The sequence below is a fragment of the Salminus brasiliensis genome, chromosome 13 (assembly GCF_030463535.1).
Source record: "Salminus brasiliensis chromosome 13, fSalBra1.hap2, whole genome shotgun sequence".
Taxonomy (NCBI): Eukaryota; Metazoa; Chordata; class Actinopteri; order Characiformes; family Bryconidae; genus Salminus; species Salminus brasiliensis.
The window spans coordinates 26,931,086-26,945,899 of record NC_132890.1 but is presented as its reverse complement, the minus strand read 5'-3'; the positions used below and the strand labels follow the sequence as shown (position 1 = coordinate 26,945,899).

At 39.7% G+C, this 14,814-nt stretch overlaps 1 protein-coding gene across 1 annotated transcript; it reads right to left on the bottom strand.

Annotated features, from left to right (window-relative positions):
• Positions 1-3,076: 3,076 nt before the first annotated feature.
• On the bottom strand, positions 3,077-12,916 carry chrna3 (cholinergic receptor, nicotinic, alpha 3). The gene is made up of 6 exons (XM_072695882.1): positions 12,817-12,916; positions 11,070-11,209; positions 8,285-8,329; positions 6,050-6,159; positions 4,696-5,854; positions 3,077-3,390 (listed from the first exon to the last, which is right to left on the bottom strand). The coding sequence occupies exons 1-6, from the start codon at positions 12,866-12,868 to the stop codon at positions 3,262-3,264; spliced, it is 1,635 nt and encodes a 544-aa protein (XP_072551983.1). The 5' UTR covers positions 12,869-12,916; the 3' UTR covers positions 3,077-3,261.
• Between the last annotated feature and the right edge of the window lie 1,898 nt (positions 12,917-14,814).

The following is a 14,814-nucleotide window of genomic DNA, read 5'->3' as shown; positions in this document are numbered from 1 at the left end:
TTATATATACATAATAAATCTCCCTAGCTTTCCTGTTTTAAAATTTAGAAGGAAATTGAAGTTTTTCTTGAGCAACACTGTAGCTCATTTATTGAAAATGTTATTAATGCAATCATTAAACAGGTGTGACAAAGAGCTTTATGGCTTTGGTTGTCTAAAAAGCCTTGGTACAAGTTTCTTTTGTCGCTGAGATGTTATTCAGTTCATATAAGCACCTGCACCCTGTATACAGTTCTCGTTACCGTTACACCTGCATCTGTTCTTAAACAGTAAAGAATCTAAATGCAGTCTCCTGCTCTGTGTCTGCTTATAGAAAGGCCTGCGTCTACAGTATAACCACATGCTAAATGGGTTTCATTAGCCTAAGTATGCACGTCTTGCTGCTTTGACTAAACCCTGTTTTCAGTTTTATTCCGGTTGCAGTATGGTGGACCACAGCACAGACTCATTTTATCATTTCTGCTTCCCGTGCACATAAAAATGCAATTGAAGCCCTGGTTTGGTATGTGTTTTGGACGTGAGACCTGAGAAGCATACTGTTATATATGCTTATATGTCGATAGATATTTATTTTCCACTGTGAGACAGGGTTAAAATGGTGAAGCAAAAAATGTCATGTCTCAGTTAAACAAAAAGTTCTCCTAATAAAGCAAGATCTTGCTGTTCTTTGCAAATTACAATTTAACATTCAACTTGAAATACATGGATATAAAGATAATAACAGATATGAATAATAATATCTATGTGTATAAACTAAAGTTCACAACCGGCTTTACAAAAGTAATACTAACCTTTCCATTTTTTTCTGACATACAAATATACACACACTATAAAAACTTTAAAAGGAAAAGAACTGAAAACTGCCATTCCAATTTCTTCACTTTTTAATCTGAAAAATATATATTCAGATTAAACAATAATAGAGTTCCATATAATACTACTACTACTACTACTACTACTACTACTACTAATAATAATAATAATATATCATATAATAAACACTAACTGTGCACACCTGTGAAAGAGTGTAAAAATGAAGAGGCGTCACACTGACTCTTACTGGTGGTACCAAGTAACAGCAGACTTATATATAGTTTAAAAAAGACCGAGACTGAGCCAGTAGGGGGAAAGTAGTGTTGTGCAATGAAATGTGCATACTATGCTTAATACTGTAGAGTTAAGCACATGTTAGTGTGTTACTCTAGCAGTTAAAATGTATTTTCTAAAATAAATAATAGGTCTGTGCAAAACGCACATACCTATATATATATATATATAGGTATGTACACATACCTGTATATATATATATATATATATATATATATATATATATATATATATATATATATATATGCATATTCAAATGTAACATGTAGCAGCCATTAGTTGTAATGTGATAATGTTTCTTTTATTTTTTTTATATTTGTTCAAGCATTTTCCTCATACCCTCATGACCTTCTCATTGTCTGGGTTCCTACATCAATAGAAGGTATATAAACATCAGCAGAAGTAGCTCAGATTAGCTCACATGTTACATAAGAAAAATAAAGCATAGTCAGACAGGTGAGACAGACAGCCATCGAGGAAAGAACACCTCAGAGAAGAGTTCTGTATAGTCTCTGCATTAAATTCAGTGAAGTTTGTTGTTTTTGTTGATTTTTTTATTTGTTTGTTTTTCTATATGTGACATAAATAACTGTAAGTAGACAGGAAACAAATACTATTTGACTATTTGATCTAATTTAATTAATCTGTTAATCTTCATAGAAGAAATGTAAATGTACCTTCAAAGGGACAACATGATCCTGAAAGAAAAAAATAGTTTCAAAGGCGTTTAAGGCGTTCCACACTGCATTTAATTTCCCGGCAGAAAAGGTTATTTGCATGTTATTAACCTCACTTTTATAAAATAGAAGAGTCCAGACAGGGTGCAATCAACTAAAATTGTGCTCCCTAAGTAAAGGTACTGATGAGGTACCCTTGAGGATAGCTACCACCCTAGAGATATATAATGTCTCCAATACATTCTGCTCTTCATGGATCTTCCTTCTGCACTGTTGCTCTGAGAGTAATATTATTTGAAGTAAGCCATGCAGTGGCTGGTATGGTCAGGTTACATACCTGAGTACACCCATGTTGAGCGATGCAGGCTAGATTCTGTCAAACGAAAGTTTGGGATTAAGCTAATGCAGTAGGTAGGCCTCATACACAGCCATATTGTTCTCACAGAATGTCATGTCTTTTTAGCTTCCTTCTCACACCACTCACGAGTAACCTGTGGAGAGGGCAGCCTAATCAAATAATCAAATAATTTAGTTAAGGCCTAGTCACAGGATTAGTCACAGTTCTCTGTTTTCTTACTTTATCTGATCATTTTTTCTAACGCTTTCCTGTTGTATGTTCTGCTATCCAGTGTCGATCAGTGAGTCTTGGTTCCTCTCAAGGTTTCTTGGTCTTGAAGGAGTTTTTCTTTGCCACTGTCACCTTTGACTTGCTTGAAGATCCATTGTGGAAAACGCAATGTGAATACATCCAGCATCTCTGGTACATTTAAAATGAACTGAATAGAACTGCATTGAAAGGGAAGGTATCCCATGTTTGCTGGTCCAGTCATTATCAAATGTTCTTACAATCTAAAGGACATCTGTTGTCTTCAAATGATATAGAAAAATTTTTTTTTTTGCTTGTTTGTTTGTTTGTAGAAGTGATGAAATGAATGGTATTAGCTGCTTGCTTAGTGTGACACCCCAACAAAAGCACTTGGCCTAACCTGACCACAATTTTGAAAGCGCTCTGGTTACACCCCTGACTAGACCCTGACTTGGCTTAGTGCTCACTATATCCACTGGATGGCACTGTCTACAAAGTTTGCACCACCTAGGTGTCAAGTGAGTGAATGGGGATGCTCCGTTTAGCAGAAATTCAATAAAGCTAGCATTTGAACAAAAGCATTTTAAGATCTGCACTTTGACCAAACATGCCTGACCAGTGATCTTAAAGACAGTTTTATTTGTGTTAAGAAAAGGTTAATCATACACTGTATTTTAGACACTGTACAGTCAGGACAGCCAGGTAACATCATAGTCAGAAACAACAAAATTCTATAAAAAAACAAAATCAAAGCAATGATATTTCAGTAGGGGGTTTCCCTTCCAAAAAACAAGAAGCCCGGGCAGGTCTTGCCCTGCTCACAGGTTCCAAAGTCTTTCGGTGTCTCTCTGTCCAGTTCGGTGGTCCGTTATGTGTGAGTCTGGGCAAGTGTCACATATCCTCCCCCAAAAGGAGCGGCTGCAGAAAGAGTCCAGCTGTACCCAGAATGCACACCAGGATAAACACCCACAGAAAAATTCTGTCAATCACCATGGCAACATATTTCCAGTCGTCCTGGACCTTGAACAGGTGAAGCGAAAAACACAGTGGAATTAGAACATGCCCTCAGAGATCAGCAGACCAAGAAGATCCTTATTCTCACTCAGAAATTGCTTATCATAGTGTTGATTGTAGGATTCAAAGGTATTATACAATATTAACTAATATTAATTATTAATATGTAATACATTATGTGAGGTCTGAGACACTGTTTTAGGATTGCTTTGTGATAAGGTTTTGGCTTAAGATTATTTCATTATAGTCATGTTAAAAACAAAGTACACCCTCTTTGAATTCAGTGGTTTTACATATCAAGGCATATGGTCCCTAGCAGGTCTTAAAATCAGGTAAATCCCTCAGATGAAAAACACCACACAACAGATTCCACCATGTCATTATTTATTTAACAGAAACTAGCCCAAAATGCAGAAGCAGGGTGTGAGAAGTATACCCTTGCTGCTTACATAAGAATGAAGAGGCTAAGTAGCAGCCAGGTGCTGCTAATCAAACGCCCTTGGGGTAATGATTTGGGCTTGTTTTGCAGCCTCAGGACCTGGACACCTTACAGTCACTGAATCCATTGTATATCAAAGTCTTTTAGAGTCAAATGTGAGGCCACCTATCCAAAATTGGGCCATGCAACATGACAATGATTCTAAGTATAGCAGAAAATCAAACCAGGCCCACAAACCTCAATGAACTGAAACAACAGTGTAAAGAAGAGTTGGCCAAAATACCTCCAGAATGATGTGAAAGACATCAAACAGAAAATGATTATGTTATTGCTGCTAAAGGTGGTTCTACACAAAGGTGGTTAAAGAAGTTGATAATTAAATATTGACACGGTGGAATCAGTTGTTTTTGGTTGTTCATCTAAGGTTATATTTGTGTCATTTTAAGACCTGCTGAGGACAGGATGTTTCTAAATGACTATATATATATATATATATATATATATATATATATATATATATATATAGGTATATACCTATATATATAGGTATATCAGTGGTGATTTTTGGACAGTAAAAAAAAATAAAAATACTCATGTTATAAACATGGTGGCCTCTGGTTCCTTCCACCATTACCGTAAAGGGAGTAAAGAGACCATCTCACATCAAACCACCCTGAATAACCTCTAACCTCTCAATGCATCTATACAATTAAATACTGTAGAAATCATGAAAAACTGGAATTTTACTAATGTAATGTACAGTTTATGGGTGTGATCAATTGAAATGACCTTGGGGACAAGATCACAATTTTCTAAGAAGATATTTTGATTTAATGACAGTAGCTTTATTTAATAAAACGTGTAAAGCTTACCTCTTTGGCTTCGTTCTGTAGCCTCATGTTTTCTGCAATATATTTAACACTTTCAATAGCCTCTCGAACCTCTGGTGAAAGTGTTGAGAAGGCCAAAAGTCCTCCATCCAGAGACTCAGAGCTTGAACAAGGGCTGCTTGTTCCCCCTCCATTTCCTACCAGACCACCACAAACTGCCCCCAGGCTGCCTACCCCAGCACCTCCATCTAGGGGTATTTTATTGGTGTGCTGCCTCAAACAGCAGTTACATCTTCCTTCTCTGCACAGGAAACTTGAACCAGAGTTTGCAGCCTCGCTTAAAGTGTTGAGTTCCGTGCTGAGGAAGAGGTGAGCACGGGGGGGCAGGCTGCCTGGAAGGGTCTGCGGCTTGGTGAGATGTTGAGGAAATGAGGAGGGATTATGGAGGGCACATGGTCGAGCAGACGCTCCTGAGCCCTGAGGTCTTTCTGGGTCTCTGTCAGGCCTGGTCATGAACATCACCCTAGGGAGAAGGCCGAGGAACACACGGCGAACCCAGCATGGCATGGTATGGGTCTTTGGTGTCCGGTAATGCACATTGAGGACGAAGACAGTGATGACGATTGAGAGAGTGACAAAGATCATAGTGAATAGGAGGTACTCGCCAATCAGCGGAATGACCAGGGAGGTGGACGGAATGGTTTCAGTGATGACCAAGAGGAAGACAGTGAGGGAGAGAAGGACAGAAATACAGAGTGTCACTTTCTCACCGCAGTCTGATGGAAGATAAAAGACCAAGACCGTCAAGAATGAAATCAGCAAGCAGGGGATGATCATATTAATGGTGTAGAAAAGAGGCAGGCGGCGGATATAGAGGGAGTAGGTGATGTCTGTGTAGATCTCCTCACAACAATTATATTTGATGTCATGCTTGTAGCCTGGAGCGTCAATAATCATCCACTCTCCACTCTCCCAGAAGTCCTTAAGGTTGATTGTGGAACCAATCAGAACCAGATCAATCTTGGCCTTGTCATAGGTCCAGGACCCAAATTTCATGGTGCAGTTCTGGTAGTCGAAGGGAAAGTATGTGACGTCGATCTTGCAGGAGCTTTTGAAGATGGCTGGAGGGATCCATGTCACGTCTCCATTGTAGCGAAGAAGAGCTTTGGTTTTATCGTCCACCTGGAAGTCCCCAACAGCGCTGTGGTTCAGAATTCAACACAGGTTAGAACAAATCAACAAATTTGGAAGGAGACACTTTAAAACTTTACATTACCTCAATTTAACCAGCAAATGTTAAAAAATCTGGTTCTCAGGTCATCAGGAATCAAGTATGGTAACGTTATTGATGTTACTAATGATTATAGTTAATAAGGTTGATTGGAAGTGGTCTTACTTGTTGTACAACACAATGTCTGGCTTCCAAATCCTGTTGGAGGGGACCCGGATAAATTCCACTCCTCCAAAATCCTTGGGATCCCACCTGAGTTTGTAGTCGTTCCATATCTGTGAAAAATGGAATCACATAAAACCTGAAGCGTATTCATTTTTTAACTGCATAAAACAGAATCGGCAGTTTGTTGTTATTCCCGGTATCTAAGACTCTGACCTCTATGTCTCCCTGCAGCCTGACAGCAGACAGACAGGCTGTGTCATTGAGGAGAGGACAGATAACAGAAACAGGAATGACACAGCTTGTGTGTCTGATCCAGCTCCTCAGCTTAATGTGTTTCGGACAGTTCTTCAGCAGTCCTTCACATTTCGGCACAAACTGATGAGTGCACTGATGGAACGTCAGATGATTAAGATATTCATTTTTATCTGGATGCCCATCTAAATACTTAATTTAATGTGCTTCATTTAATATTTTAGAATTGTAGAGTGACCATCTTTTTTCCCCCAGACATGTTTTCTTTTCAAGATCCCAAAAATGCCTTAGGCCAGGATTTCTTTTTGTAAAATGTCCAGAAATCTGCATTGATTTACTGATTAAGCAGTGTTTGTTACTATATTCACCTGTGATTTGTGTATGGATTTGTACAGCTTTAACCACGCCTCTTCAAGCCCCGTCTTCTCACAAACACAACCGGTCGAAATGTACTTGCATCAACATGCAACCATTGGTCAAACTGCCTCCCAGAGCGAGAGCAGGAGAATGTTTAACAAGAGGAGCACATAGCAATTGACAACAGCCTGAAAATACCTACATGCAAAGATCTAGGTTCTAGATTTTTTTTTTAATGTTTCTATTCCATGCAATTTCATACAAACAATGCTTAGACAAACAATCTTCAGAAAAATCTAGCCTGTCTTTATTCATTCAGAATTAGTTCTGGATAGCATTCTGTCCATTATTTAACCAGAATGAATCAGACCTGAGCTTCTTTCATTTCATTTTAAAATAGGCCATTTTCACAATGCTTTATGAGTTGTTTTATTAGCAGGTCAGGGTGCATTTCTGACAGGCCAGGCATGAATTCTCCAGGGCCCCATAAAGGGACAAAAGCAGACACGCTTGGGGGATATAATGGGTTTAGACTAATGGAGCCACGTGAGAAGCATTTTAAATGTGGAAAACTAGAACTGAGTTCTGGAGCAAACCCAAAGTAAACATAACTTGTTTCAGATGTTTTGCTGCTTTTTCCTCAGTAGAGCAATGAACACGGTATTGATCCTGCCACCCTGCCTTTGTGTGGCCTGAATATGGGCATGCATTTTGGAATAAACTATGAACAGCAGCACAGCAATCATATTAAAAAGACAGAATCACATTCCTATTCTGCATCATCTGTAAACAGCTGCTGTAGGTTGAATACTAGCTAATACAGATAACCCAGCTTAAGCTCCTAAACCACAACCAATACTATTTAGTACATTTAGTGCAGCCACAGTTTTTTTCCAAGTTGAAATCGGCCTTTATATGCACTATGTCTATGAGCGTCCAGTGGAAGGCCACTGATATAACAGATATACCTGGTAGTGTCTGGTCCCATTAAACTTCAGCCCTGAGGTAGAACAAAATGTTTTGAGAGAGGGGAAATAAATAGGAAGGTAATAGCCCTGCCTTTTTTTCCCTAAAAATAATATTTCAGCCTCCAGAACACTAACTGGTTGGACAACCATACAGTGTTTCCAAAACAAGAAAGAAAAACCAATGACTTTTAACCCCACCTATTTACTAAGTGCATCAGAACATCTTAAATGGTCTTAAATGGTATTTCTTTTTTTTTACATTTTAGGTATCTTACATTTGATTCTTTAAGGAAATGAAAGAACCCAATAAAAATAAAACTGCATATCACAATGTGTAAAGACAGACAGACACACACAGGTGGATAGCTAGATAGCTTGATAGATAGCTAGATAGATAGCTAGATAGATAGCTAGATAGATAGATAGATAGATAGATAGAAAGATAGACAGATAAATCACATTAAGCAATATTCAGAACCTGATGTAATTTGGTTATGTGCTTTCCAAGCTCATCTCTCTGCTCAGTCAACAGATCTGTTGCAGTGCATTGACCTGAGTCTGCAGAAAAATGCTAATACAATCAAATCTGCACCTCCATAGCCAAAGCACTTACAGTGACCTTGTGAACTGCTTGCGGGTGAAGAGGGTGCAAACTTACGTGTCGCAGCCACAGATTCGTCTCCATAATCTGGTTGACTTCATCCTGCAGAAACAGGGGGGTAGATGCTCTGAGAGGACAGACAGTCAGTAGGGAATTCCACACTTTCTTAAATGAATATTTCAGAGCAGACAGAAGAAAGGAGCTGTCATAAACAATATTTCTCTGGCATCAGTCGGAGGAGGATGGGCTGTGTCCCAGCTCCGACCCTCCACGGCTTACAGATGGAGTTGTGGAGGAAAGCGAAGACCACCTGAGTCCTCCTGCCTAAAGGCATGCCATGCAGCACACCCAGACCTCTGGGCTGTTTATGCAATGTGTTGCTTTTGCATGCTAACAGAGTTGCTATAGGGGAGCCAAAGAGCAGATCAGAGATCAGCAAAATGCTTTTTTAATAGTTATATTATTTACTTTCTATGCGATTGCTTAATTAACTGCAAGGAAATGCATTCACATTCAATTCATTTCATTATTTTGTATGTTCACGTTTACTCTGGACAGGTAGTGGGATTGTTTTAATATATATGAGAAACTACACTGTGAGTTGTGTAAGACAGCACAGAAATACAGCCTTATAAGCCAGATCTGGTTGGTTTTAGAGCTCCTGACTTTAATGGGACAGGGCAATTCAATTGGAATGCAACATGACCAATCACAGACTATCCCAACCAAAACTCTAAGCTTTAAATAAAGGTGAAATACACTTGTAAAAGCAAAAAAGCATCAATGTATTCTGGTTCAGTGACTATTTCTCACTCTGAAAGGCTCGTTCTGCAGAGGTTAAAACTGCTTGCTACAAGCATTTAGCTTGATAAACAATCACTTGCTTCCATCAGACTGATGAAACCAGCGCACAGAAGTGAGGAAAGCAGTTTAAATCCTGAGAGCTGTTGAGATTTCCGTGTGTAATTTAGATTACATCAGTCTGTGAACTTCTGTGGGCTGAAATAAAAAACTAAACATAAAAAAAATGAGGGGAAGGAACAACATCTTACACAATGTTTAATCAATTTCAGCTCATTTATTTATTATGTTTTGAGGTTAAACTCAAACTGTATTGTTGACCAAACTGAAATATACTCACATTTTGAACTCTTAACTAAACTAAGTTGAGTTCACTCACTTAGTGAAATACTTTGTTATCAGTTATAGTCAGTTGGTTCTTTTTGCAGGATAATTTAAGGTGAAAACAAAAGCGTGGAAGACAGCTAGAAAGAGAATGAGACAGTAAAACAGGGAGAGAGAAAGGAGAGAATTACGAGAGAGTTGCGGGTTTGAGCAGGGAAATGGGCAACTGGAGCAGAGAGTGAGAGCCAGAGAAGAGTGAGAATAGAATCCGAAGGGTCTGAAAAACATGGATACGCTGTGTTGGCAACAGGCAGATGAGACAGGCAGTAAAAGTGGGCTATAGCCGAAAGGAAAACGAGAGGGAGACAGAAAGATAGAAAGAAGGAGACAAAACGAGGGTGGAAATGAACACTTCCTGTCTTCTACTGGTCTATCACTCGCCCACATGGTCACTGGCAGTGACAGATCCAGTACGGTGCAGAGAGCGGAGCTGACGGCATGTGCCAAGGCTTGGAAGCTCCAGGACTAATGGGGACAGCGCAGCTAAGGTGTACTGGAGCACAATGCTGAGCTACTGTCTGAAGAACTTCTGACCCAGACTGATTTCAAAGCCAGTCAAGTGGGTGGACTCAAATGCACAAATGCTTTGATGTATGCACACACACACACACACATTACACACATTGTTAAACGAAACAGCTGTGCTTACACACTCCACACACATTTTTCCATTTTGAAACCACCTACATACATCATAGTAAAATACAGACATTAGGAAGCCTTTGTCTTTTTTAAACATATTTAAACATAAGGGCATTTGATCTTTATTAGAACAATATTGGGAGATAGAGGTAATATAATGAAACCTATACAACTTAGGAAATGTCTAATAATCATTTGCAAAATGTAAAAATACAGAAGTGCAGTTTTCTTGTAAAGGAAAAGCTAGGACACCCTCAGATTTACTACTAATTAAAGACAAAAACAAGAATCATATGCTGCACATCAGCTGCAGATGATAAGAACATCACTAGAGAGGATTTTGGAGGAGCCTGTCTTATTTAAACCTCATACATTTAGCTTGGCTTGCTCTTGGTTGTTGAATTGAGTCATGGTCAGTTCCAAAGAGATCTCTGAGGGCCTTTAGAAAGAAGGTTGTAGACAGAGATGAGTCTGGGAAGGGGGTCTAATAAGGTCTCAGAACACTTAGAAGTCCATTCCACTGTTCGCTAAATAACTTTACAAGTGAAACAACTGCCAGCGTGGCCAGGTCAGCCCAAGAGCAGACCACAAGATGTGTAAAGAGGTCTTCAACAATCCTAAAATGTCATCATGGGAACTACTGGAAGCTCTTGCCACAGTCATGTCAAACTACAACATCTACCATCAGAAAGAGACTGCATTTTTGATGTTTTAACCTAAAGAGAAACGTACCCTAACAAATCTCTAACGTGTTCATATTAATTGTATAGCACTTACCAAATATTAAGCCCACAGACTAATAACTGACTAATCAGCCTAGGGTTTAAGGGGTTAACTGCTGTGTTATCATTTAGCTTAATGGAGTCATTTTTCCAGAAATGCTCATTGTGTGATTTGTCCTTCTGGCAGAGTCCGGTCTTCCCCTGCATACTCTCAATAACAGAACCACAGTGTGGATAAGACCACAAATTCAAGACCACAGTGAAATACAGTATTTCCTCTCTTAGACACTCACCACTTTAACCAGCTGGGACATGGACACCTCGAACTGGACGATCACTGGGTCAGACACATTCTCCACTGGTCTGATGTACTGGTTATAGCTGGAGAAGATGACAGAAAACAGCCTGTGCTCGGCCTCAGAACAGGATCCACCTAAAAAAGATGCAAGGGACGGAAAGAGGTGCTTTTAGGTACCTTGTTTAAGGAATAAGAAATAATAGTTGTTGCCATTAAAGGTCCTTTAAGTCATGTAAGCTGTGAGGTGGTGTCTCCACCTGTCGCCCTGTCGCCTTGGACCACTTTTGGCAGATACTGACCACTGCATACCAGAATAAAGCCACAAGACCTGCCTGATGTTTTGGGGATGTTCTGACCCAGTCGTCTAGCCATCACAGTTTGCCCCTTGTTAAAGTGGCTTAAATACGTACGCTTTTAACACATCATCTTCAAGGACTGACGGTTCACTTGTGGGCTAATGTATCCACCTCTTGACAGATGTGTAGATGAAGATGATCAATGTTTTTTTTGTTGTTTACCTGCTACTAATGTTATGGCTGATCAGCATTTATGTGTCAATTTGATGAAAAGTTGAAAGGTTTTATTGTGTTAATCACAACAATGTTCTGTGATCAGTGATAAAAGTGATAAAAGTTAAAATGCAACCTAGTATGTGCTTGGTTTTAATTTGAATAAAGAAAATGCTTCAACAAGAGATAAATCGATGATCTTAGCTAACAGCGGGCTGAGAGAGGAGCAGCTGTGTGTGTGTGTATGTGTGAGTGTGAAGAGAGATGAGGGAAAGGCAAAAAAAGAGATTTAAGCATAAATAAAATGTTAGCTACCCTTTAGGAAGTTAGGGCCAAACTTGGTATGATGATTAATTTTAATATATATAAAGAGAGAGAAAGAGAGAGAGAGAGAGACTGAGGGAGTGAGAGGGAGAGAGAGAGAGAGATACAAAATATTTATACACAATACTGTACCCAAATTTCAAATAATTTGAAGACATTTAAGCACAAGACTATGTATACAGATAGATATAAAGATATAGACAGATAGATTTGATTTGTGAAATAAATAAATAAGTGTGTGTGTGTGTGTGTGTGTGTGTGTGTGTGTCAGCATAATGCTCCAATAAAAAAAAGATATTGTTTTTAAAAAGGAAAAATAAATTCAATCAAAAATGAAATCAAATCAATAAATGATTGATTTCAGCTGCAAATAGCATGTTTATTAATAACACCCACACATTTCTACTTTTAGCGACTGCTGCTGTGGTAAAGTGGTCATTTTAAAAGCAGACAGAAGTGTATATTAGCCGGGTTTAACCTCTTAAATGCTCAGGAGTCACCAGTGGCTCCAGGTTTCCATCCTTACGTTTACACTGTAGTCCATGTAATTACCAAACAATATGTCACAGATAACGTGAAGAGCCTGGTCATTTCAGAGGTGAAATCACACTGACACTTTATTATCTAAACTCCCCTGCATCTGAGAGACAAAACCAGGTCTCAGAACCTGGCACAGCACAGCATCTTCCTATTCAGCTTTCAGCGCACACCAACATCCCCAGTGTTAAACAGTGTGTGTGTGTGTGTGTGTGTGTGTGTGTGTGTATCTGAAGGCTACATAGGTGAAGCTGTTCATTCAGCACAGCCGGTTTTCTGATCAGCATTTTAATGGTCAGCAACAAGTAGCCCTGTAACCATCCCCTCTGTTACCTGCCAGAGCCTGTGTACAGTCACCTCTCCAACACTCACCCGGGAAAAGGAAGAGCAGACAGCAGCAGGCATACACAGGTCCGGCGTTCATTGTAAAAATCTGAATTAGTCCCGTTGGGTTAATCCATGGATCGGGTTTGGATGCGGAGGAGAAAGTGGAGGGGGACGACCGGAGAGAGCGCGAGAGGATGTGGAGAGAGCGAGAGAGAGAGAGAGAGAGAGAGAGAGGGGGGGGGGGGGGGGGGGAAGAGAGAGAGAGAGGGGGGGGGGGAAAGAGAGGGGGGGGAGAGAGAGAGAGAGAGAGAGAGAGAGAGAGGGAGAGAGAGAGAGAGAGAGGGAGAGAGGGAGAGAGAGAGAGAGAGAGGGAGAGAGAGAGAGAGAGAGAGAGAGAGGGAGAGAGACAGGGGGGGGGAGAGAGAGAGAGAGAGAGAGAGAGAGAGAGAGAGGGGGAGAGAGGGAGAGAGAGGGAGAGAGAGAGAGAGAGAGAGAGAGAGAGAGAGACCGTCTCTGTCAGTCCCACTCCACCGAGTCCTTACACGTGGTCCCCGGCTGTTTGTAAGACCCCATCATTATATTGGTTGATGTGATTTTGCTCGCGCGGTTTATCAATAACGTTATTACTATGAATGACGTCATCAGGAGTGAAGGAGCTCTCTGTAAAATGAGAGATTCATCTGAAGTTTGGTGACTCCGTTCATTAACGCGTTTTATGCGCCATCTCTTTAAAACGCAGCAGCCATTCAAACGTAAGTTTGACGTTTAAAAAAAAACGTTTAGTTTTAGTTGAAAATGAAAATCAGCTGAAAAAATAGAATTGGGTTGAAATCGAGCTGAATTCTAGTTTTACAGCAGAAGCCAACATTGAAGTGATGTTACATTTCGGTGGAAAATCAGATGAGCTTCGTTTACATCAAGCTCCAACGTTAGACAGACGTCGAATTATGGTCACCTAACATCAGATATCAAACATCAAACCGACAACGTATCAATCAAGAAGGTCAGAGTTTTTAGGAGGTTTAGGAGGTTTAGCTGATGAACATTTAACCAGAAAACCATGTACACTGGCATCGGTGGTCAGGCTTTTAGGAAATGCACTGGTTGCTATGCTGTAATTTTATATTTGATGTATAAAAGTGGATGATAAAATCCACTATTCAGTGTACTGAATTTATTTGATTCAGATGTGTACCTCATTTCCACATGAAGAACATAACACTGCTGTCCAAGGAAAAACGTGTGTCTCCATTTTTGTCTGTTTTTAGTTTTCTCCATGGTTGGAATCCTGTATCTGCTCTGTACAATCTGTAAATATGGATGAATAGACCAATAGAAATGCTGTAAACTACTTGGACTAAACTCTTATTTTACATTGACTTCCATTCAGAGTTAGGGACATTTTTGTCTTCTCCTGTAAAGATAAAGTCACCATTTTGGAGATACGTGTTTTTCATTGAACAGAGATAATATACAGTAACACAATTTAATATAATATACTTTATTAATATATGGAAATGAAGAAGACACTGAGACATATATTTGGTACATATATGGTAGAATTTGGGATAAAGCATCCAGTGAACGGCAGTTGGGTCAGGTTTTCACTTCTGTCAGTTGAGGCTGCAGTGGGCACAGTCTCACCAAAACTGGACAGTTGAAAAATGTAGCCTGGTCTGACTAATCTTGATTTCTGCTGAATTTCCTGCTGCATGAACTCAACCTGGCTTGTATCAACAGTCCAGGCTGGTGGACATTGGAGCAACCTCTGGTCTTCTAGTGCTGGGAATGTATTGTTTGAAAACCTTGCTTGCTGACCATGTGCATGCCTTCATATCCACAATTTGCCCATCTTCTAATAATAATGAGCCACAAAGCAAACTACTTTTTCTGGTTTCATGAGCAATGAGTTCAGTGTATTTCAGGCACCGTCCCACTAAACAGATCTGAGTCCAGTGTAGAACACCTCGGGATGTGGTAGAGCAGGAGATTTCAAGCATGTTACTGGTGTTACTGAAAAATCTGCAGGAATGCGTGATCCAA

What these genes read in the sequence shown, in the direction of transcription:
- chrna3 (XM_072695882.1), bottom strand. Translation starts at nt 12,868, where the DNA reads ATGAACGCCGGACCTGTGTATGCCTGCTGCTGTCTGCTCTTCCTTTTC. An exon ending in TGTCCCAGCTGGTTAAAGTG is followed by an intron (nt 8,330 to 11,069) that starts GTGAGTGTCTAA and finishes CTGTTTCTGCAG; the next exon opens with GATGAAGTCAACCAGATTAT. An exon ending in TACAGAACGAAGCCAAAGAG is followed by an intron (nt 3,391 to 4,695) that starts GTAAGCTTTACA and finishes CACCTGTTCAAG; the next exon opens with GTCCAGGACGACTGGAAATA.